The following is a 24724-nucleotide window of genomic DNA, read 5'->3' as shown; positions in this document are numbered from 1 at the left end:
CTACCTCTCGACAGGTCCCCAGTGGCACGGTGTTGCTTCTCGGGGTTCCTTGATGTAGCGCTCGAGATGACCTCTTCGGATTAGCTCCTCGATTTGGTTTTGGAGGTCGTGGAAGTCTTCCATGTCATGGCCATAGTCTCCTTGATCTGGAGAAAGATCTCGGTACGGGACGTATTCAGAGGCAGAGGCGAGGGCCTCGGGAGTAACAACTCGGGCCTATCGGACCTCTTGTGAGGTTGCAATGAGGGCGCCGAAGCCGCTCCTCGGGCTTGCTCCACCCTCAGCCTCTTGTTGTCCTCACACCTTCCTGCCATTAGGGCTTCAGCAGGGATGTACTGGTTGGCGCGCTGGAGCATCTCGGGGATGGTCACGGGCGACTTCTCAATGAGCAACTAAAAGAACCTCGAGGGCCTCAAGCCCATCAGGAACGCCTGCATGATTAAAGAAGGGTGAGCATCCGAGAATCCTTGGATTTCAGCGGTAAAGCGTGCCACGAATTGGGAGAGTGGTTCGCCCTCATGTTGAGATAACACGAGCAAGGTGGCGATGGAAGGCTTGGGCTGCACGCTATCTAGGAAGTTTTGCTCGAACTCCCTTGCGAGCTGTTCAAAGAATGAGATCGAGAACAGGTGCAGTCGGCTGAACCATGCTCGTGCCGGTCCTCGGAAGGTGGTCGGGAATGCCTAGGGCATCAAAGGTGCCATAGAGGGCCATCTGAGCCTGAAACGCGACGACATGCTCTGTGGGGTCGGAGCCACCATCGTACGTTTCCAATACCGATAGCCTGAAGTTGAGTGGAACAAGCTTGTCTTGTATCTCCTGAGTAAAGGGGGATCCACCTGAGCTGCCTTCGCCCGTATCGCCCTACGAGTTCTGGAATTCGCATTGGAACTCATCCAAGCGTCGGTTGACCCTGGACAACTGGATCCTGAATGAGTCGTCTGTCGAGTCGAATGATATGGTGTCTAGCTCGAGGTGGGGCAGAGCAATCCGGTAGGGTGCGGGCGTGCTCTGCTCGAGTAGTCCTCTCGGGTTTGCTGTCTGTTCTTGGGTTTCTGCTATCCCGAGTTGCTCCCCGCTTGGCCTTTGCTACGTCGGGTCGGTTGGGGGAGTTACAAGTTGCACGATCTGTGGTATGAGCGAGACGATTGTCTGTATCATTCCCGCCAAGGCCTGTACCTACTTGGTCAGGCCGAGGAACGCCTCGAGCGAAATGACCGAGGGTCCTGTGGTGTGTCCGGAGGGAGAAAACCCCGGATCGTTAAATAGGCGCCAGTAGTGATCTAGCGTCGAGGCTGGGATTCCTTCGTCTCTAAGGACAAGAGGTGGCTAATCTTTGAGTCCGATAAGGGGGGTAACCGGCTGGTAGTTCTCCCTTAGGGAGAGCTCCTACAGGATGCTCCTACAACATGGCCCTCCTTCTAGTATCAAAAATGTTAAGGAACTAATACGCCGTGGTTGATGAGTCAGCACGCCTTGGTCCACGGGCCGATGTCGGGAGTCTTCGATCGGCTAAGCTATCTGCTGAGGTCGATCACGCCCTTAGGACGGGGCGTCGGCACTGGAATATTGATTGACGTCTCTCCATCGGGATGTTGGTTGGTGCACCGAGAGGAAAAACACCTCTCGATCGGGATGATCTCGCCTCGGGCGTAACCGCTTTCCTACACAGAAGGCTCTCGTCGGGTGGTTACCAACTATGGCCCTTCGACAAGTAAGTCAGCGTTTGGTTCATATTTTTTGCCTCCCCCTAGCCAGATGCCGGCCAAGGGTTCTTATACTACTATACAAGGGTCGGCTGCGATCCGGAGGGGGGGGGGAGGAAGTACCTTCGCACGACCACCATCCCGGAAGTGTGGAACGGCGCCATACGACGTCGTCCCGAGCTTTCCGGGACAGGACGTACCGAGGAATGCCTTGATACGGGTCCTGACCGGCGCATGGGAGAGCTTCTCCTGCTGACCTGGCGATGGTATGACGGGGCGTCGATGGTGACGGGGCTAGGGCCTAATATCACTAATAATGATATTTGTTTGGCTGCAGGAGGATTTTTTTGATGAAGATTGAGGAGTGAGATAGTGACAATCATGGAATGTATGCAAATCGCTATGCATGGAGTGATTAAACTTATCATCAGGTAGATTAAGAAATAATCATTTGCATCGTTATTACAAAGGTGGATCCATCCTTAGAATTACTCAATATAACAAGAGATGTCATGCATATTTTATAATATTTCATTGAATATTATATATATATATATATATATATATATATATATATATATATATATAGAGAGAGAGAGAGAGAGAGAGAGAGAGAGAGAGAGAGAGAACCAGTGTGCTAACTGGTTAGCAAATTTTACTAGAATCAATAAGTTTTAAGTTCTATTGACCTTTAGGCCTATACCCCTTTATTTTTAACAAGCAAGAGATTTATTGTTATAGAACCTTAAAAGAAATAAATTTATGTTTTTTAGAAAAGAAAATACAGTGAAGCTTTGCAATATGTCATTCTTTATATTACATTTCATGCACCATTTCCTGTCTCCCCCCATATATGTTTATTTAACAGCAAGAAGCAACCTGGCTTTTTTTTTTCTGGAAGATAAATGAACACAATATTACATTTCATGCACCATTTCCTGTCTCCCCCCATATATGTTTATTTAACAGCAAGAAGCAACCTGGCTTTTTTTTTTCTGGAAGATAAATGAACACAACTGTCATGTTAGTGTGCAAAAACACATCTCAATCATCATTCTGAAAACTTTGACATCCTGGTATCTTTTCTTTTCTCATCCCCCTCAATAGTGGATGTCTAAATCTATAAGGTAACATACACAACAAATCATTGGTGGGCAAAATAGCAGCCACCGTATAAATAACTGATAGAACAATAGCTGCATTCTCCTATTGGCAACTGAATTTGGAGCACCTTGTTATTCTAGCTCAGACCCGGCAGATCCTCAAATGAGGTAGTATCAAAGGAGAGTGAACAAAACAAGACTCCCAAGTCCACCCTCAGCTTACTTGTGACTGGGTATAGGAATAACTAAAATTTATATAATGATTCCAGCAGATTCTATGATGATCAAACAGCAAGAATATGTCACAAGAGGGGTTGACATGGCTGGGCTGAGCTTGGTAGGTTGATGAGACTTCACGGGTGTCAGATCACAAACCAACCCATTTAGCCCACCAGAAGTAGCGTCTAACTTTTGCGGGCAAAGAATACGGCTCAAGAGAAGATGAATCAGTGTCTAGTCTCTTACTATCTGACCATATATATACCCCTCTTTCCTGTCTGCTACCAGGAACCGTGTTGTCGAGTATAAATGCCACAAGGAGTGCCACCACCATGTTAAGTGATAAAAGACCATTCAGTGCAAAATTGAACTGCAAACATTAGGAAATAAGTTAGAAATAGAACTGAAAGAAAAAAATTAAAAAGGTGGAGTATCTAGTTATAAATTAGCATAATAATCCCTTTAATCTTTCTTATATTTCATGCCATCTCGTTGGTGCTTTATAAATAACTGACCAAACAGAAAAGTACTGGACTTTTAGAGACGTATTTACTTACATGTTAGTATACAAACAACATATTTACTTACAGGTTAGCAGATTCTAGAGAATTGAGTTGGCAACTAATGTAATGTTGTCATCCATTCATGTAATAATCTCTGCAGAGAGTCTTTGGTAGGCCACAAAAAAAGGCAAATTACAGGTAAGCATGCCAAAGCCTTACCCCTTCACTGCTAGTATGGACTGGTCCATTTGAAGCTGCCCCATAAGGCACAAGATAGCTTGGTAGAATGAGGCTGGAATTGGGTTCATACTGTTGAAAATATGCAGGAATTGAAAAAGAGATGAATAAAGTAAATCCAACAATAATTATATTCCTTGAACTTGCAGTTTGAGTATACTGTAAAGTAGAAAGGCCGAGTGCCACTATTAATGCCCATGTGAAGCAAAGAACAGAAGCAGCCAGCGCAAGTGGAATGGAAGCAAGGAGAGCACCAATCTTTCCTGAAAAGAAAGTGAAATATGAGAATATTGGCAAGAAATAATAAGTGCATAGGATGGAAAAGAAAATGAGAGTAATTTCATTTGCACATCAAGATTACTTTATAGCAGGAAGTAGCTTACCTACAAATGAGAAGAGAATTAGTAATGATGCTCCAAACTCCAGGGCCTTTCTGCTTGCTACCCTAGTGACATCAATGGTATGTACATTCTCGGTTATTGTTGTCGATCCAGTTCCAGTACCCCAGAGTCCAGCCAATATACTTGCAAACCCTTCCAAGCCTATTCCCCTGCTAACAACTCCAGGTGTTGGAGGACTCAAGTTCACTAACAAGGATGTAGCATGGTATGTCCCGACCTAGATGAGTTGATTTAAAGAAATGTTACAAAGCAGAAGAAGCCTTTTTCTGGATCATTTTTCCTCTTACAAACACATCATAAATAGTCAAGTCAAACAAACCACAAAGTTAAACCTCAGCTTTCACAACGGGGAAGAGGATAATCTAGTGTTTAGATGACAAAAGATAAGACAGAAGTACCTACTGAAAGTGCAAGGCACTCTAAATTTTTCAGAAATTAATAGCATGAAGCCACATAAAAGCCTTTTCATGGTGCAAAGGCTTGATGATGCACAGATATACAGAGAGCAATATCTTGACTACTATAGTGAGCTGCCACAAAAAAATGAATGGGAACACATGCACAAATTTATATTGAAAAGACGCTTAAGATTTTCTAAATAGAAAAGGAATTAGTTAGTCGTAATCAATTTGTTATAATCATACAACTGCCATGTAGTCAGTGCTTGAGTGTGCTTAATTCCTTCAATAACATTTAAGTTCTCCCAGTTCAATTAACCATACAGAAAAGCCACTCACCGAGTCAACTGATGCAACCAGTGATACTATGACCATGATAAGTGATGTTCTGAAATGGAAGGTGGGAAAGCCCCACTGGAATGGATAAGGAACCCTGACCCAAGCAGCAGCCCTCCAGGCATTAGAAACATCAGTTCGACAACGCTTCATAGTAATTTCATGTCTTCTACACCTATCTGATAAGATGTTTGAACTTGGTATATTTGAGCTGCAACCCTTATAGTTATAAGCCCCACCTGCTGTCAGAAAGAATGCATATGCCCACACAATGGCAACGCTGAGCGGAACCTAACAATAAAAGAAGCAACAACTCTGTGTTATTATGTTTGCAAAAGTTATATATAACAACAAATTAGAGAAAAAAAAAAGAAGTATAAAATACATCACGAAGAGATTTATACCGCATAAATTAAGAATATACGATTCCCAAATAAGGATATTCTTCTGAGATACTGCAATTAGGCAAGAATGACAAAACAATTATGATCATTCTATAGAAGCAAACATGTCTACTTAAAGGAGTAAAGAAAGAAGATTGACTAATAAGATTTCTTGCACATTTAAGCAGCAAAATAGACACATTGGGAGGCAAAGCTCAATGCTTGCAAAACAAAATCCCGAGATACTGCTTGCAAATTCCTTACCAAAGTGAAAATTAGAACCAATAAAATTAAGGGAATGCTTATTTCCACGCAACTCCCAGCTTGAGGAAAACCATAGCTGAAGAAGGCCAACCCTACTACAGCCACTGTTGGAGCAACTACCACTGGATTTATTAACCTGTAGACCAAAATAAAGTTGGCAAGGTATAATTTTTGCCAAATGGAACAATTCTATGAATAATTAAAAGTAAGGGAAGCATATGAGGGCCTTCAAAATATTTCTCAATCAAGGAAATGACCAATGCATTAGCTTCTCTCCAGTTTCTGCCTTAAACATATCCTTTTTTGGTTACTTACTGTCTCTCTCAGGCATTTTGCATGCATTCTACCATCCTAAGGAAATCTGGCCACTACTTGTTCTGAGATGGGTTGCCTAGGACACGTGTAAAAAACATTTTCCAGTAAACAAAAGTATGCCACATGTCAATTGGTTTCTAACTTTCTATCATATTAGAAACACAATGTAGTTCATAAGAGGACCATTTCTTCAAGAATGAACTCAAAATCATCTAATCATAAACCTGGTCATGTTCCATAGAGTATAGAAGCTTGGCCAAAAATCATGATTCTTACGATTCAAGAAATACAAAATATCATGATAATGAGCTACACTTCACTTTGTGCTTTCTTGCCCAACACCTAAATTTTATTTTGTTGCTTACAGCATTTTGAATTTATTTTAGGTCAATCTCAATCTTCGATTAAAGGCGACATTACAGTAAAATATATCAGTGAACGAAGTGAAGGAACTACAACAGTGTTTACAGTAACACCCTGGAGTGAAAAATTTTCCCAGCTGCGAGTAGCACAAATAGAGTCTGTTCATTTATTCGGTGAAAAAATGTGTTACAGATATTGGGTCATATAGACCTAAAGCTAATTAATCAATCTGTTCTGTCTTTTATTCTTCTAGTTAACTATCTTTGTTCATAGAACAAATTGCAAAACTAATTAGGCACTTCACCTAACTACTTTGTTATTTTCCAAGACTCTTGCCAGCAATGATCCTATCACACTCCTGCTTCCAGATTGCAAGAGGTGGGCACTATTTGCTTCACTATTTAGGAAGCAATAAGAAATTTTCTTTGGAAAGCAAATAATAGCCAGATATACAGACATGGATTACTAGATATTACTTGCTTTTAGGCCCATCCTGTGTTTCTTAAGTTGTAAAGTCTGAACTAGTTGAAACCAGTTGAGGTGGGCTACAAGGATCTTGTCCACCATTGAATTCCGGTTGTGGGTAATTGACGGTATCATTACCAGTCAACCTAAGGGCCAGTGGATCTCTTTCTATTATTACTAACAAAGCTTTCTTAGGTACTCAACCACTCTATCAAATATTCTTAAATAGCTGTTGCTAAAAATAACAAGTTTTATGGATTTTTCTTTTTAATAATGAAAATATAGAAGTTATTGCAGATAGCTCATACAGATTACCTCAGAAGAAGTGACATCAGGCCACTGTATCCCAAAACTGCTTGAAAAACTGAACCAACAAGTATAGCCCCTTGTAGTTCTCTCATTATGTGCTTAAACTTCTGCATTTGATCAAAACAGTGAATGCTTAATCAAACAACACAATGGAGGTGCCATGAATGAAAAATAAGAGGATTCAACTCAAAATCCAAATTAAGTCTGTTGTACCACTTAGTTTCCAGTTTGTACAAAAGATAAATAAGTATTAGTAAACCACAGTATCCATGGGGGTAGAAAAACTAAAAAAAGACAGTATGCTTTACTTAGCAAATAACAACAAGACTCAGCAAGCCTTGTTGCTAATGGATAAAGATAGCTAAAATCATTGATAAAATCACTGCTCACTAATCAGGTTATTAATCACTTCATTTGATAGCAGATTAATTAGAACAAAAATAAATTATTAAAAGTTCGTGTTAGTTTTACATGAGTCTCCTGTTCCAGTAATGTTACGTCTAGTATATGTCTTATTTAGGAGTCCCTATAAAACAGGAACTGCAAGGTGAACCACTAGGTGTATGATTGTAAAACTGAACCACCACCACATCTACATCATTTTTATCTCTTTGTTGGACTCTTGCAAGATACAGGTGTCAGTTACATAGAAACTTTCTCGAGTAACGTGCTACAGGTAATGTTTTTCCTTAAGTATCTCTGCTGTCTCTTTAATGCTTCCATGCTAGCTTTGGTTGCAGCATCAATAATCTTGTGCACCCCTCAACTCATAGGATTGTTTGAATTCTCATTAAATTTCTAGTATTGGGAAGAAACAAATCTAGATGAATAACTTCAATTACTTAACCAAGAGGAAACAAACACCAAACTGGCTCAAACTTCTATTCAGGCACTATTGTTCTCCTAAAAAAAGAAGTACATGAAGAAATGGGTCTCATAGTTATGAAGTGGGCAAAAATGACATTAAATTCTACTGATTGCAAGAGTTGACCCCATGCAAGATCATAAAATGGATCTCATAGTTATGACTATCAAGAGAAGTTCAGGCTAATCATTATAAAAGTCTCATGAGTAAGTCTAAACCGGAGTTGCAAGATTGAAGTGAGATGCAATAGGCCAAGTGAAATGTTAATAATCTATGCTTGTTGTTAGATATTCCACAAGGCAAATTTCCTGCAAGAATGCTACTAAAATGAAATTGAAGCTCTTCATTTTTTTAAGTGCCCTTGTTCTGTTGAGTTTGAATTGATGGAGTGGTCATCCATATAAGTGTTCTGATGGTAACATAATCATTCTCCATCTATGTTTAAGACAAAATTCATACACATAAGTCCTATGTGTCTAGCAATAGCTAAAACATTTCAGCTACAGGAAAAAATTCCACAGTGGTAGAGGTTAGCGAGGTAATAGATGATCATGAAAATTACTTGGTTGTCATTTTGTAGTATCATAGCCATATTTTTCAAGATAATATCACACTCATGCTGAAAAATAACATTAGACACAAGATGTTTATTCAATTAACAACATGTCTACTAATAGATATTACTAGATCTGCATTTTAGCTTGATGATCGTAGCTTCATATGATAGACTTTGCTACACTTTGAGAAAGGTCTTTGGATCAATGACAATCAGTTTAAGTTATATTTTCTTTTTGCAATGGTATCTATCAGTCAAATCTGCAAGTTTTGCATGAAGTTCATGTCTAAGCAATTGATATGAAGAAAGAAATCAACTACGGAATCAGACTCATAGGTAAGGAAAATGTTAATAATATTTACCATGAGATAGGAGAAGCTGAGCACAAAGAAGAATAATTAACATAAATAGAAACTTACATTTTCACTAAGATTGCGGAACTCTTCAGAATTAATGATTATCAAAGCAGGAGCCAGATAAACAAAGGAGCTTCCTTGGACCAACGGAAGCCTGCTGCCAAAGTAGGAATGCATTATTGTCGTGATACCAGAAACTAATAGCATGGTGGAAATCACAGTAGCAGTCTCCTCCTGCCAGAATTAACTTTCCAGTCTTACTACAAACTTTAGAATTATGCTCAAATGTGGAAACCACTGAAGAAAATTTTCTTACATCAGTACCACCCATGGTTGGCACCATGATCAAAGGGATGAACACGAGTGAACCAGCCAATGATAAGTAATGTTGTATGCCATAAAAAATTAGAGGCACTGCAATAAGTATACAGAGTAAGAAATTAACAAATTCAAGAGCATTGGAGATTTGGAAACAAGCACATATTTCTCCTTTTTCTCATAAAACAGGAAAAGAACCACAAAGTAAGTTATGAAAACCATGGATTATATAGCAATTCAGACTTATCAGCATGCAACCAAAATATCAAGATAATTAAGTGGCAAGTAAACAATGTTGGCTTTTGTACTTGTAAAATAAATGCGCGAGGACGATTGAATGTTATACAACACAATGCTGCAAATCATGTCGTTCCGATTCCCTTTCCAGCAAATTTTGAAGTTGTTTATGTTAGTTTGGCAAGTCTCATAGTCCCACATCGGGAAAACCATGGATTATGTCGTTCAGCAAATTTTTGTGTTCTCTGTCTATCTGCTCCTTAGATTTTAGTACAGATTTAATTTCCTGATACGAAATTATTTCTTTTCCATAAATCATAGTATCACGGAAATGCTTAAAAGATTGGGGAAGAGAACACAAAAGTAACAGGGCCTTATTCTCATCATCAATTTTTGCATCTATATTCTCCAAATCTATAACCAAAGAATCAAACTGGTATCAGAGCCTGGTTCTGGGATCTTTTGGCAACAATGACAATATCAAAGATCGTTGTCGAGAAATTCGACAGAAATGTCAACTTCGGCATGTGGCAACTTAAGATGGAGACCATTCTGGTTCAAGACGGAGTTGATTTGGTACTATAGGGGGCTGAGAACATCTCAGATGGTATGTCAATGGAAGATCTTGCGGGTATGGATAAGAAGGCCCGATCCAGCATCATTCTAAATCTCTCTGATGAGGTTTTACGGGAGGTAGCTACGGAGACTACGGGTAAGAGCATGTGGGACAAGCTTAAAGCCTTGTACATGAAGAGGACAGTGGAGAATCGTCTCTACTTGAAGCAGAGTCTATATATGCTTCGGATGATTGAAGGTACATCTATACTCTCACATCTTGATAAGTTTGATTCTTTGGTTATGGATTTGGAGAATATAGATGCAAAAATTGATGATGAAGATAAGGCCCTGTTACTTTTGTATTCTCTTCCCCAATCTTTTAAGCATTTCCGTGATACTATGATTTATGGAAAAGAAACAATTTCGTATCAGGAAATTAAATCTGCACTAAAATCTAAGGAGCAGATAGACAAAGATATCACTGGGGAAAGTAGAGAGAATCAGGCTGAAGGTCTGGTTGTTAGGGGGAGAACAGATAAAAGAGAATTTGACAGTAGTAGATCTAAATCTAGATCTAAATCCAGACATAGAAATTTGAAATGCAGATATTATCATAAAATGGGGCACATTAAATCTGATTGCTTTAAATTGAAAAATAAATTAAAACAAAAGGAAAAATTTGTTGAGAAAACTATTGAATCCGCTGAAGTTAGTGTAGCAACTGATGAGAATGTTGGAAATATTTTCTCTGCTATTGATGACAGGACGAGGTCTAAAAATGAATGAATTTTAGATTCAGGTTATTCTTATCACATATGTCCCAATAGGGATTTGTTTTCCACGTATGAATCTTGTAATGGTGGAATTGTTTTTATGGGCAATAATGTCGCATGTGATGTTGTTGGTAGAGGCACAATCCGAATTAAAATGCATGATGGTATTGTGAGGACGCTCACTAATGTTAGACATGTTCCTGATTTAAAAAAGAATCTCATCTCTTTAGACACCCTAGAGGCCCTTGGGTGTAAATACACAGCTGAAGGTGGAGTTATGAAAGTTTCTAGAAGTGCCCTTATTGTTGTGAAAGCTTGTAGGTCTGGTAGCTTGTATATTCTGCAGGGAACTACTGTCACAGGTTCAGTTGCAGTTTCGTCATCATCATTGTCTGATTCTGACATCACCAAATTATAGCATATGCATTTGGGTCATATGAGCGAAAAATGTTTGAGCATATTGAGCAAAAGGGGTCTACTTTGCGGATAGAGTACTAGGCCACTTGATTTTTGTGAACACTGCATTTTTGGAAAGCAGAAAAGAGTCAGCTTCACTTCTCCGGCAGTTCACAAAACGAAAGGTACTCTTGACTATATTCATTCAGACCTTTGGGGTCCAACTCTAGTTCAGTCTAAGGGTGGTGCTAGGTATATGTTGACTTTCATTGATGATTATTCCAGGAAAGTTTGGGTTTATTTTCTTAAGCATAAAAATGATGTTTTTCTAACATTTAAACAATGAAAGGCTTTGATTGAGAAGCAAACAGGTAAACAGATTAAGCGGCTTCGAACAGATAATGACATGGAGTTTTGTGAAGGTGACTTTAATGAATTTTGCAAAAATGAAGGAATCGTTCGGCATCGCACTGTTAGGATGACGCCTCAGCAAAATGGTGTGACCGAACGTATGAACAGAACACTTTTGGAGAGAGCAAGGTGTATGATCTCAAATGCAGGGTTGACAAAGGACTTTTGGGCAGAGGCAATTAATTTGGCCTGTTACGTTGTTAACCGCACTTCGTCTGCAGCACTTAACTTTAAAACTCCGGAGGAAGTTTGGTCAGGTACTCCTGCTGATTACTTTGATTTAAAAATTTTTGGGTGTCCAGCATACATGAATGTAAATGAAGGAAAATTAGAGCCTCGAGCGAAAAAGTACATTTTCCTTAGGTATGCTTCTGGGGTGAAAGGTTACAGATTATGGTGTTCTGATCTCAAATCCCCAAAATTTGTAATCAGTAGAGATGTTACTTTTGATGAATTATCTATGTTATCTTCTAAAGAGGAATCTACTAGTTGTACAAATGATAGTGCGCAAAAGCAGGTAGAGCTTGAGATTGGTAGTTCTGATTCTTTTCAGTCGAACTCTTCTACTCAAAGAATGATAGTAGATGGTCCCGAGTCTACTAACGCAGATGATCCAGAAGAAGAGCAATACTCCATAGCCAAGGATAAACCACGGAGAGATATTCGACCACCACAAAGATATGCAAATTTGGTTACATATGCTTTGTCTGTTGCAGAAGAAACAAGTGAAGTTGATGAGCCTACTTCTTACTCAGATGCAGTTTCTTGTGATAATTCCGCTAAGTGGTTGATTGCGATGAATGAAGAAATAGAATCTCTTCATCACAATAGAATTGAGGATCTTGTGAAGCCGCCTTCGGGTAAGAAAATTGTTGGATGCAAATGGGATACCATTGCTGAGGGGAAACTCCTTATTCAAAAAATTCATACGAAGGACAATCCAACTGATATGCTTACGAAGCCTCTTCCGGTTTACAAATTCAAGCAGTGTTTGGACTTGATTAGTGTTAATTGTTAGTGATTGTCCGTGGGGCTTTTATGAAGAAAGTGGAGCAAGTTTTGTTGGGACATGCCAAGGTGGAGATTTGTTAGTTTGGCAAGTCCCATAGTCCCACATCGGAAAAACCAGGCTTGTTATCTCCTATAGGAACTATAAATAAGGGCCTAGACTTTGATGTCAGATGCACCACAAGAGGTACCACAAGTGGCACCACAAGAAAACCTAAGTATTTACTTTGGTTTAAGTCCACACTCACACTCAGTTAAATCTGGACTTATACTTTGGGTTTTTTCTTGTTTAGTATTTTCGAGTGTTTTATGGCCTAGGAACATCTTCCTAAGGCATTTGTAATTATCCTTTTATAGTAGTGATTTGCTCCTCTTTCGTCCATGGATGTAGGTCAAAGTCTTTCGTCCGTGGATGTAGGTCAAAGTCAATTGACCGAACCACGTAAAATATGGTGTTCTTGTTGTTTCTTTTATTCTTCCGCTTTATTGTCTTTGTTGGGTTGCCAAAATTATCCTACGGTAAATTTCCTGGGACTAGCTCTAACGGTTTATCTCCGTCGGAAGGGACACAGTAGAGCTGAAGAAAAGGCAGGGAAAGCGCACTTACCAAGACCAGGGTTTTCGGTCACACCGGCTCGAAACCCCGACGGTGGCTTGTACCCAGAAAGATCCTCAGGCTCTTGCCCATCCGAAAAGAAGTCGATTTCCACTTCCCTCTCATCTTTCCCCGCCTCCTTCCTCGAATCCTCATCAGCTTTAACGAGAGAAATTGCAGCAGCCCCGTTCCCGTGTCCGTTACCCTCCGGTCCGTCACTCTTAATTCTTAACGGAGTCTCCTCTCCAGCCTCTCTCCTCTCATCCTTCAACCCCACCGCCGGTGGCTCGACCCCAACTTTCCTCTTCTCCTTCTCGCTCCTCGCTGCCGGCCCAGCTCCCGGACCCGGCACCATCGGGCCGATCTCGACCCCCCTATTGGTCCTCCCGCGGCCTGCCACTGGCTCGATCTCGGGCTTCCTCGGCACTCCGTCACCTCGGCGGCGGATCCCCCTCTCCAAATCCAGACCTCGGGCGGAGTTCTGCTCGTCGGCGGCGTCCCTGTCGCTGACGACGCTGGCGGTCTCGCCGGAGTGGTTGGGGTTGAAGCCGGTGCGCCTGGCCCAGGACATGAGCTCCCAAGGGTTGTGGTCCTTGTTGGCAAAGAAGGGCTCGATCCGGGATGGCCAAGGGCCGGGCTTCTGCGGCCGCGCCGGCGGCTTCCCCCCGGGACCTTCCGAGCTCGATCCAGAAGGATCCATGGTCGGACGTGGAGGAGGAGGAATCCGGGATCTGCCAACTCCAATTTGAAGAGGGAGGGAGACAACAATTATGGAAGAAGAGGCGAGGAGTAGAAGGGAAGGAAGCGAAGAGGAGAGGCTGCTTTATTCGTGAGTGGGATAGCAGTGAGGAGGCGGCGGTGAGGTGTCTCTTTCCAAGAAATTATTTCCTTCGATCTTTTCTTCCCTCTCTCTCTCTCTCTCTCTCTCTCTCTCTCTCGTTCGCTCGGCCGTGTCGCTGCTTTGGTGAGGGAAGAGCAGAGCTGGGGGTGAAGCGGTGGGTGGGGGGCGTTAATTTATCTGTTTTGGAAGAGAGTGAGCGAGCGAGTTGGCTTGTTCCGGTAAGAGACGTTCGAAGCCGGTGAGAAAAGCAAGGGCTTGGATCGCCTATCTTAGCACCGACACCGTTTACGAAAACGCAGTCATTTTCTTTGTGGTCCCCCGCGTCCGTTTTCAGCAGGAGGGGCTAGGGAATTGGAATTCTGATTCCCTGTTTGGTGGCTCGAGCGAGACAGAGGAGTGAGTTACTGTTCGGGATTCCCATCCGTCGGTCATTAATCTGTGGCTCCAGAAACTTTATTCTCTTATTCGTTCTTTTTATTTTATTTTCATATTATATATTTATATATTAAGTCATCAGTGGTGACCGCCAGGTTTGTTGTGATCGATGCGGTTTGAAAGAAGGACCGTTATGGGCACTGTGACACTGTGGTATACCTGTCAATGTAAATAATTTTTAAAAACATTAAAACATTTATTTATTTTTTTTCATTTTTTGCTAAAAAGCTTTTGGACCACTTTAGCCGCAAAAGTCTCGTATCTGTCGTCCTTTTATTTCCACTTAATATGTTGGCAGGCCATCCATTTATAAAATTATAAAATTCCTTTTATTATCGAAAATAAGTTTATTTTCAAAATTCTCTAACAGCATCCCTTTTTTTGCCTCTGTGAATACCTATTTCTTATGGATTGATTCATACGGTGAACAATCCATAGAGTTAATTAGTTCTGATGTTGTGTTTTTACATTAAGTTTCATAGGGTGAATAGTTACAGTATTTTTATATTACGTTATAATATTTTTTATAATATTACTGAAAGTATATTATATAATAATATTATAATTAAACTGATTATTCGATGGACCAGTTGATAGGAAATGGAAAAAAAAAGGCTAGCTGGTCAGAAAATTTTATGCATCATGCAAAAAAAAAGGTATTGTTAATTTTTTTAAAAAAATAATATATAGAAAAAAATTTATCGATAATTCGATACTTTTGTTATCTAAAAAAAAAACGTCTATATATTCAAACCCAATTGAGTGATACTGGTTCTCTAGTCAAGTCGGTGCAAGAACAAATTGATTATCATATTTTTATTTATTAAAATAAGATTTATACTTAAGTCTCAATTAATTTAAGTTTTTATTAACCTTAATTATCAATTCTATTATGGGTTTTGAGGTTTCGTTTATTTGAGAGTTTTAGTGAATTTGACTTTTTTGTTTTACTCATCCTTATATTTAGGTTTATGTATTTCACAAAATCTTGTAGTATTATTTGTATTTATTTACTATGCAAGAATTACAAAGGATAATTAATAAAAAGTAAAATTCAAACCTAGGAATAAATTAGTTAACATCTTCTATAAATAATATAATAATATTTTTATTATTGAACCAAAATAATGTAGTCGGTTTGGTTTAATATCGGACAGATTTGATTGAAAAACTGATCTAACATAATAGGGTTAGAAAAAATCAGCTTTCTTTTCTGGTAGTGAAATAACTTGTTAAGAAAGGGCTCTCAAACAAAATGGATAGGAGGTTTTGATCCCAAATGTGAGGCTTTTCCCCGAAAAACAAAAAAAATTAAAAAAAAATTGCCCAAAGCTCTTTCTTCTTTTTCTTGACCTTCCTATTTTCTCTTTTCCTTTCAAGTGGGTGGTTTAACCCCTAAACGTCATGAGTAAAAGGAAAATAAAATTCACAAAAAAAAATGTAAAATATTTCTAATCCTTTGTCATAGCCGTCCTTAATTATATTTTCACTCCTCTAATTAACTTTAAATTAAAATCGCCATGGTATAGTAAGCTAGGCAACAGTGCGTCCTTTAGATGAATTTTTTTGGTTTCGGGCGGTCCTATCATAAATTTAGTTCATACATCATTTTCTGCTTCCTCTTCAGGATGTGATCTTCCTCCAACTCTCCACAGTCCTGGTTGCCTGAGTGTCGTCACCATTCAACATCATGGTCAAAATAAAATTTTGACCTTCAAAAACAAGACAAGGCAATGCACTTTTTTTTGAAGCAGTGAATTCACAGATTACTTCAATTTCCAATTACTTAAGGGATAAGCTAAAATAAAATAGCAACGTCTAAAGGAGTTCCTTGGTATACTGTAGGCATGTTTTATCCACAAAAACATGTTTTATGCTAAATGAATCGGATTCAACTTAACTTTCGGGTCCAATAAGTAGAACAAGAGAGAATGACCTAAGGTGTCATTAAGATCCTTTTATATATATATATATATATATATATATAATTGCTTTCCACTTGTGTTGAATTATCATTTCTATCGATTACGCTACTCGTGTAATACTAGGTGCATGATCAATCATTATTATTGTCCAACTGTTATTCATTGGATAAGGTCATATGATAATGACAGGTGACCTATGTGTCAATTAGACATCGCTTATGTGTCAGTTGAGTGTCACCAACATATCGGCCATGCATCGCCTATGGGTCAGCCACATGGATTACATCTATGAGACTTCGATGACTATTATGCCCTTAATACAAAGTTTTAGAAATGAAGACTCAATGTTGATTTGTTAATCAAGAGGCAACATGTTAGGATAAGGTTGACACATCACTACGTGAGACTAACATGTTAGCCACATTATTTTTTACCATAACACATGACCCTACTTCCCGAGTCATACGTAGTGAAATTTGGTCAGAAAATACTATTCTGCTGGCATCCGTTTTCAACTTTACAATGGGTGTGCGATAAATCGATACCGCTAGGCATAATAACATGATAGGCTGACATGGTCAAGCATGATGGCACACAATGGGCTAACACAGTTGGGTGTGGTGGCGCATGATAGGTCAACATGACCAAGGTGCATGATGGACCAACATGATCAAGAGTGGTGGTGCACAATATGATGGCCATTTCTTGGTTGGTGGGAGAATCTAAATGATCTTACCATGATTTGATAATCGATCATACACCATAACTACTTACAATTTTATTGATGTAACTAAATTCTACACCACGTTACGTGGCTCATGGAGGATTCGATGAGATAGTAATGATGATCCAAATAACCCTTATGTCACTTGGATTATGCCATGTAACCATAGACGTTTAGATAGTGCCATGTCCCACCCTCTCTTTGAGGTGCTCGAAAGGTGAGCGGATAGTTGAGTAGTGGAAGTATTAGGCTCTGCCCCTATAAATAATAACCTACAGCAACACTTGTTCTTCAAATCTACTTACAAGTTTGTTTTCCTTAGATATCATAGTCGATGCTAAAATCTCAATAAATGTAAGTTTGAAATGTCATCTTTATCCTCCTCTAACTCTAATTCCTTGGACTCAGATAAAACACTAATCTCATCAGTGTCCTTGAAGTGGATGATGGAATTTCACCCTTAGAAGGAACTGAGCTAATTGTGCTAATAGAGGTTGTCCCTTCAAAGGTGAATTCATCTTGCAATGTGACTCTACTACTTTTGGTAATCCCTCAATTTGGGTTCAGTTTTAGAGGCTTCCGACTTAGAGATTCTCTTAGAAGCTTATCATATATCGGTTGAGTTCGAGCTGATGCCTACTCAGTCAAGTGATCAACCTTATGAGTTGTGTCATATATTTTGCATGTCCTCAGACATGCTAGAGGCAAGACTTTAGTTCCCAATTCACCCATTTTTTATAGAGGTTTTTAGCTTCTAGAAGTTCTCTCCTATCTAGATGGCATCGAATTCATAGCTCTTTCTTATGACGTTTGTTAGGGAATGTGGAAGGATTCATATTACCACAATGCTAACCCTTTTGTTTACTTGCTATAGCTTATGTTTCAAAGGGTTGGCATACTTTCTCTCTACCCAACCCAAATGTTAGGGTCATGGGGCTTTAACTTCCTTCAAGGGTTGGAAGAAAAGGTACTTTTTTATTTTTTTAAGGAATAAATAACCAATTGACTTAAATTGGTCCACCCATAAATTTTCCAATGTGGCTTCAAGATTGCATACGTAGGAAAAAGAGCTATTTAGAAGAATTGCTCTAGCCCCATTCGAGTCCACTACTTTCCTTCAAATGAGTGAGCAGTGACCTTTTACAGTAGGATTCAACCTTCCTCCTTAGGGTAAGCCATTGATAACTCTGCCAGGATGATTTTTTTTTTATGATGTTGACCTTTAGTCTTTCTTTTATGGACATGGATCTCCAAGAAATTATCTTAAAATTTATTATTTATTAATGCGGTGGATATACCAAGTCGGCGATATCACGAGGATGCGAGTTATCAAAGGCTCATAGAAAAGAAGAGGTCGATTGAGAACCCATCGACTAGTTGCTAAAGGGAGGAGGGCATTAGACACTCATGTTGGGCAAAAGCGACCTCCACCTCCCCTAAGCTGGTGAAGGCATAAGCAGGAAACCCGATGATCTAGGGGCTCATGAAGATTTGACTCCCCTCACTTTAGGGGTCATTACACGAAACCCACTAAGAAGAGCCCCAATAAGAGGAACTATGTGAAGGGAGGAAGTAGTAACTACAGTAACAAGTAGTTCCCTTTGACTCAGGAACAAGACCTTTGACCACTCATGATGGCCTATCATCCATATTTATGTTAGAGTTTCTATTGATCTAATGGAATTACTATCAGTGTTGGTAATGGGTTGATCATTAGAGGATGATGGATGCATCTACACCTCAAATTGGCATGTGACACATGCTAGTTGGCCATGAGAGGTTTCAATGGAGACCACCTCTAGGAACTAGTACTTGTTGCACTCGACCCTGGCCAAGGGCCTTTATTTGAGGTCTATTGAGGACCTTCTCTTAGAAGAGCATAAGGAGTTGGTCATGGTAAATATCTACCTTCTTCCAATCTATTTATTGGTTCAGACTTTGTCTAACTCAAGCTTATTGCATACAACATCAACAACTCATGACCTCCATCCTTGATCACACTAGTGACTTGAAGTTAAACTTCTCGATGAGGAAGATGGCATGGTCATCAAGAAGCCTCGGGTGGAGGATGAGTCAACCTAACTCTGAGCTCCAATGGGGGAGATGTAACACAAGTTCCAAGTGGACACAATTGATTTGTGATAGCGGGAAGAGATGATGCGATGAGAGGCAGGAGGCAAAGGTGAAAGCTACCCAGGAGTATCACTGAAAGTTGGATGCTGAAGCAAAGGTCAGGCACCATAGGTAGGAGAACTTAGCCTTAAAGATAGAAGTCGATAACCTCTAATGTGCCAAAGAGACTATGGCTCAAACTCTAAAGGAAGTTGACAAACACTAGGTGGAGGTGGAGGCTCGTAGGGTGGCAAAGCAGAAGACTTTCAAGGGCTTCAAAATGAGACTATAGAGGTTGGGACATAATTCCTTTGCCTTCAGTTATAATCTTATAATTTCTTGATCCAAGCATGATTATCCCAACATCGAGCTCCCTGAAGACCCTATCGACTCGCACCACAACAATAGCAAGGTTGTCATGGTTAGCTTTGATGGTATCAATGACCGGAGTGAGATAACTTCTTACATGGAGGGAGGTACGATTGAAGTCAGCTTCGATGGAGGGGATCCTACTTGAGATGGATGAGCAGACTCAGAGACTGCCAACACCCCAATAGTTGAGGAACTTGGGCTGCCCAAAGAAGCCCTAATTGCCATGGCTCTTGAGCAGTTGGTTGATCCTCCAATTGTCAACCCACCCCCCGAGGATAATATTGTAAAAATTTTAGAGGGGGTCGGCTCATCAACCTTTTTTTTACTTTTTTTTTCTTTTTTCATGTAGGATGCTTATTTTGACATGTAAGATTTCCTGAGGATGGTGTAATGACTTTTATAAATGAAAAACTTCTTTTTTTCGAATTAAGTATCTTTACAAATTTTATTGCAATCACAAATGAATATATAAATTTAAGGCTAATATTTCCTATGATATGAGATGTGTCATGCTCTAGGGATGTTTGACCAACTAACTGTCCAGAGTTGTAAGTTCATAATCGAACTTCTTTTGAAATTTGATATAACCCTTCATAAGTTAATACCAATTTGCCTTTGGCATGAGTTAGGTTGCTAAATTTGGCCTAAGTCTCCTTCCTTCAATCGATGAGGGCGAACCCTTGTGTTGAAGGTTTTAGCCATAGATCGTTTGTAGGTTAAGTTTTTGAGATGGACTTAGGCTCTAAGTTCATTGATCAAGTCTATGTTAGTCCTGAGTTTAACCTCCGTACCCCCCTTGAAAAAATGTTGGGTTCAAAAGATCAACAAGATTAGCTCGATTGGAAGTACAACTTTTGTTTTATGTGAGGTAGAATAGTGATTCTCCTGTAGAGGCCTTTAAGATGGTTTGGTATCTTTATAGGATACTCGGGAGTTTGTCCACCTAAAAGACCTTGGCACTCAAGACCATCTTCTTTATGTCTTCAAGTATAGCCCAATAGGTTACTTCAGCCTAGACATTGGTATAGGGGTGTGCCATTGAGTTGAACTTTAGTTGGATCCCTAAAGAAATATAAAATTCTATTAACTTGGCATTATTGAATTGTATTTTATTATTAGTGATTAGTGCTCGGGGGACCCTAAATCAGAAGATTATATTCTTCCAGATAAAACCCTTAACATGCTTCTCGAGGCTAAAGATTCAGCTTCGACCCACTTTGTGAAATAATACACTCTTATAATCAAATATTTCCTTTATCATGAGGCTGAAAAAGGTTTCAAAATGTCTACTCCTCATTATGCAAAGGGCTAAGTTATATCAAGGAGAGTTAGCTCAACTATCGAAAGCTTTTATATTCAGGCATGGAGTTGATGCCTATCACAATGTCAAACATAATTTCAGCATCTTGCTTGATGGTTGACCAATAGTAACGTTGCTAAAAAAATTTGAAAGCAAAAGAGCGTGCCCTAATATTCCCCCTCACATACTCCCTCATGAGTCTCGGATAGCACTTGGGAGCCTCGGTAGTAAGAGTGTTCAAATCAAATTGGAAAACTAAACTGAACATCAATTGAACCATTTCGATTTAAACTAATTCATCAATAATTTAAATTTGAAGATTATAAATGATTTCAATCCGGAAGGATACTCTTTTTTTGTTTGATTAATCGATTTAAACCGAAGGTTGTAAAAGCTAAAGTTTTTAAGTTCATAATTTCATCTTTGTAATTGTGTCGTTAAGATGGCTAACATCAATGTTGGTTGAGGCATCTAGATCAATAAGTTGTATTCATCATGTATCGTTGCTTTTACTCTTCTTGAAGCTTGATGATGCCAATATAAGATTTATAGAATTGAACATATGTCATTTGTAAAATTAGATTTTTGGATTGGTTTTATTAATCAATTTGAGTCGATTAATGGCTTATGGTAAACTCAATTAGATTATTTTTTTAGATTAAAACTGATTTAATTTGATTAGAACGGATTAACCGAACCAAAGAAGGATATCCCCAAATTAGAATCATTCATAGTTTCAAAATCGAATCATTAGTGAACCGATTCAGATCGAGTTGATTTTAAATTGGTTTGGACCAATTTTAATTTAGTTCAATTCAGATTAACGATTTGAACACCACTAGTGGCCACTTTGTGTTGAGGGAAGAGATGGAAGACAGATAAAAGATGCTAAGGTGAATAGTATACACGAAGAGTAAGCTAGGGCTACAAAGAGGAGTTCAAGCAATATCACGTCAAATTGGAAGAGAAGACCACACATTATTGTGATTTTTTTATTATTTAGGGTTAGGTTGAGTATTTTTCCCGGTTTCACCCGAACCGTTACCTTCATATATATATATATATATATATATATATATATATATATATATATATATATATATATATATATATATATATATATATATATATATATATATATATATATATATATATATACTGTCAAAACCTTGAATTTCTAATTTCAAACAAACAAACAAATATTGTAATTAAAAAATACATGTGCATTAGGCTCCACATATATATACATATATCCGACATAAACCCAGCGGTGCCACGACGCAGCATCAGTAATCAATGATGAAGTTGCACAAAACTAACACGTAAAAACAAGCCATGCATGCAGCTGTAAAGATGATTCAAACCGAGCAAGCTGATAATGACTCCATATGCGGTTTGGCTTCCTGCGATCCATCAGAACTGTTGCCAGCTAAAAAGCCTCACCCACTGGTTTCATCATTCACATGGATTACTTTGGCATCATTCTCCCTCCTCCCTTTCCTCCTTGTCTATATATTCTCCTAACCCTAACCCTAAACTCCATCACAAGCACTGATCATTAGCAGCATCGGTATCAGTTCATTTAGGTGCAGACTGCAGCAGCAGCAGCAGCCATGGCGTCCAAAGCCTCAGCATCAGTTGCCCTCTTCCTCACTCTCAATCTCCTCTTCTTCGCGCTCACCAGTGCTTGTGACACCGGTTGCCCCAAACCCACCCCGAGCCCTTCCCACGGCAAGTGCCCCGTCGACGCCCTCAAGCTCTCCGCCTGCGGCAACGTGCTTAATGGCCTGATCAAGTTCGGGGTCGGCAAGTTTCCGAAGCAGCCGTGCGAGTGCTGCACGCTGCTCGACGGCCTCGTCGACCTCGAGGCAGCTGTGTGCCTTTGCACTGCGCTCAAGGCCAACGTCCTCGGTGTCCATCTCAACCTCCCCATCAACCTCAGCCTCCTCCTCAACTACTGCGGCAAGAAGGCCCCCGCTGAGTTCCAGTGCCCTTGATCTCCATCGTCGAACCCCTTTCCCGTGTTGTGCTACGTACCTTCATGTTCTTTACTTGATTGGGTTCTTCCTCGATTTGCTTTCGATGTGGAGCAGCAGGACGAGAGTGTGAGTGAAGTCTGACAAGGTGTTGGTGTGCAGTACTGTTCTTGAAGCTTGCTGCAATGTACCAGTTATTCTTTCTTAATTCAAAGCTTGTCGAATTGTGTGAGATATCATGAGACTATTGATTCAATATGAATTTTCTGCTTACATATATATGATGCTCCATCTGCATGCACATGCTACGGAGGAATCAAGCAATGACAACAAATATTTGATTAAGACAAATATTATCAGTTGGAATTGTGATTCAATATCATATAATACATCCAAGATCTCGTAGTATTATTATTATTATTATTATTATTATTAAAGACAGATGTTATGTAGATGACAACCTAATATTTTAAAGGGAAGGACGAAACATGTCAGTTTCATACTTGTCCATACCTTATATATACAAGTTAAAATCATATGAGATGCACATGAGGAGGATTAAAATCATATAATCCTCTAAAGATGTAATTCATAATACAAGCTAAAGAAAGTATTATGTAAAACTTGATTCCATAGATAAACATTTTCTCTTTAGAGGATTATATTAATATCTGAATCTGATATTCCAAACCTATTTTCCATATATTTAAAAATTCATAGTAGAGAAGATCAATATATTTATGTAGTTTTTAAGTCACAATCCAAAATAGAATGTGTTTTTCCTCTCTCATAAATCGAGGATTCTGATTCTAGTTTCCATCCATTATATTGCTGTGGATTGTTTTATTAGATTCATAAATGCTAGGCTCATTAGAAGGACAAGTTTATGTACGCTGCCATTAGTTTCGGTACAATCGTCATTCATCAACTATTACATAGTAATGCTGCACAATTTGCTGGAACAACTTCAACCTTGAGGGCATTAAGAGACCATCACCAGACACCTGCACTGCTTTCGAAAGACATCTGCATTGACATTGCTGTGTAATATTGTATGAGGTTAAGCATTATATATCAGCATTCTTCCGATGCTGTGGTTTGAATAATGAGGAAATATAGTGTGATACATATGGAATCACTCTTGCTCAAGTAAATGTATTTGTGTTAATGGCCAGTCTCGGTGCTGATGGTATCAAGCGTGAGGTCGCCTTCTTCCTTTATTGCCTGGATCATTGGAACTGCCTCGGTTCATCTTACAGCAGATTACTATCGTCGTAGTTGTAAAACATGGATAAAAAAAAGGTAATTCTGATTCACAAAAACCTAATGCTTTCACTCAACAAATACTGACGTATGTGGAGATTGGTGTTTCACAAACATACAAGCTAAAAGCTGATCTTTAACCTGGGTTCCTTCTTGTTAGAATTAAACTTATTCAACTGTCATAAAGAGGTTTATTTCATCAAAAGAAAGATTCATTGCATCAAGAGGGAGATTCATTATATCAATAAGAAAAAATGAATTAAAAATCTATAAAAGGATAAGTCAAATTGGTTATTGGTTCTTGAAAGGGTTTTTTTTGAAAGAGAATGATTTATCTTGAATATAATTAATATAATGTATCTTTGGGGACTATATAAACCCCATATGTTGGGTCATGAAAAAAAAAAAGAGAGTTTCTGAAATTGTAAAGAGTTTTTCTTGAGAGAAATATAGAAGATTGAAGCTTATCCTACTCTTCTTCTATTTGATAACTCTATCCCCTCTTCCTATCAACATTAACATTTGGTATCAGAGCATAGGTTAAACTATGGTCTCTTCCTCAAGTGTCATCCAACTCGAGATCCCCAGATTGACAAAAGAAAATTATGACATATGATGCATCCAAATGAAGGTTTTTCTAGGCTCCCAAGATGTATGAGAGTTTGTAGAAGATGGATTTGCTGAACCAAGTCCAGCAGAAG

The 24724-nt window shown here is 39.2% G+C and overlaps 2 protein-coding genes across 3 annotated transcripts; one reads left to right on the top strand and one right to left on the bottom strand.

The window, feature by feature from the left end:
* Positions 1–2728: 2728 nt before the first annotated feature.
* LOC103985024 (nucleobase-ascorbate transporter 11) lies at positions 2729–14043 on the bottom strand. 2 transcript variants are annotated; one of them, XM_009402636.3, is made up of 10 exons: positions 13088–14042; positions 9096–9193; positions 8843–9013; positions 7009–7109; positions 5551–5686; positions 5308–5358; positions 4907–5194; positions 4152–4386; positions 3751–4031; positions 2729–3398 (listed from the first exon to the last, which is right to left on the bottom strand). In XM_009402636.3, exons 1-10 carry the CDS (start codon positions 13773–13775, stop codon positions 3177–3179), a joined length of 2271 nt encoding a protein of 756 aa, XP_009400911.2. In that variant the 5' UTR covers positions 13776–14042; the 3' UTR covers positions 2729–3176. The 2 variants fall into 2 exon arrangements, with proteins under 2 accessions (XP_009400911.2, XP_065039202.1); XM_065183130.1 differs by lacking the exon at positions 5308–5358 and having other exon boundaries at positions 13088–14043.
* Positions 14044–22322: 8279 nt separating this feature from the next.
* LOC135674990 (14 kDa proline-rich protein DC2.15-like) lies at positions 22323–22994 on the top strand. Its single transcript, XM_065185251.1, has one exon. It carries the CDS (start codon positions 22398–22400, stop codon positions 22779–22781), a length of 384 nt encoding a protein of 127 aa, XP_065041323.1. The 5' UTR covers positions 22323–22397; the 3' UTR covers positions 22782–22994.
* The last annotated feature ends 1730 nt before the right edge of the window (positions 22995–24724 follow it).

This window comes from Musa acuminata, chromosome BXJ1-5, assembly GCF_036884655.1.
Source record: "Musa acuminata AAA Group cultivar baxijiao chromosome BXJ1-5, Cavendish_Baxijiao_AAA, whole genome shotgun sequence".
Taxonomy (NCBI): Eukaryota; Viridiplantae; Streptophyta; class Magnoliopsida; order Zingiberales; family Musaceae; genus Musa; species Musa acuminata.
The sequence above is the reverse complement of the archived record's forward strand: the minus strand, read 5'-3'. Positions and strand labels throughout refer to the sequence as shown.

Coding starts and splice junctions, on each gene's coding strand:
- LOC103985024 (XM_009402636.3), bottom strand. CDS start 13,775: ATGGATCCTTCTGGATCGAGCTCGGAAGGTCCCGGGGGGAAGCCGCCG. Junction 9,014..9,095: donor CAACCATGGGTGGTACTGAT/GTAAGAAAATTT, acceptor TAATTCTGGCAG/GAGGAGACTGCTACTGTGAT. Junction 7,110..8,842: donor TCCGCAATCTTAGTGAAAAT/GTAAGTTTCTAT, acceptor GATCAAATGCAG/AAGTTTAAGCACATAATGAG.
- LOC135674990 (XM_065185251.1), top strand. CDS start 22,398: ATGGCGTCCAAAGCCTCAGCATCAGTTGCCCTCTTCCTCACTCTCAAT.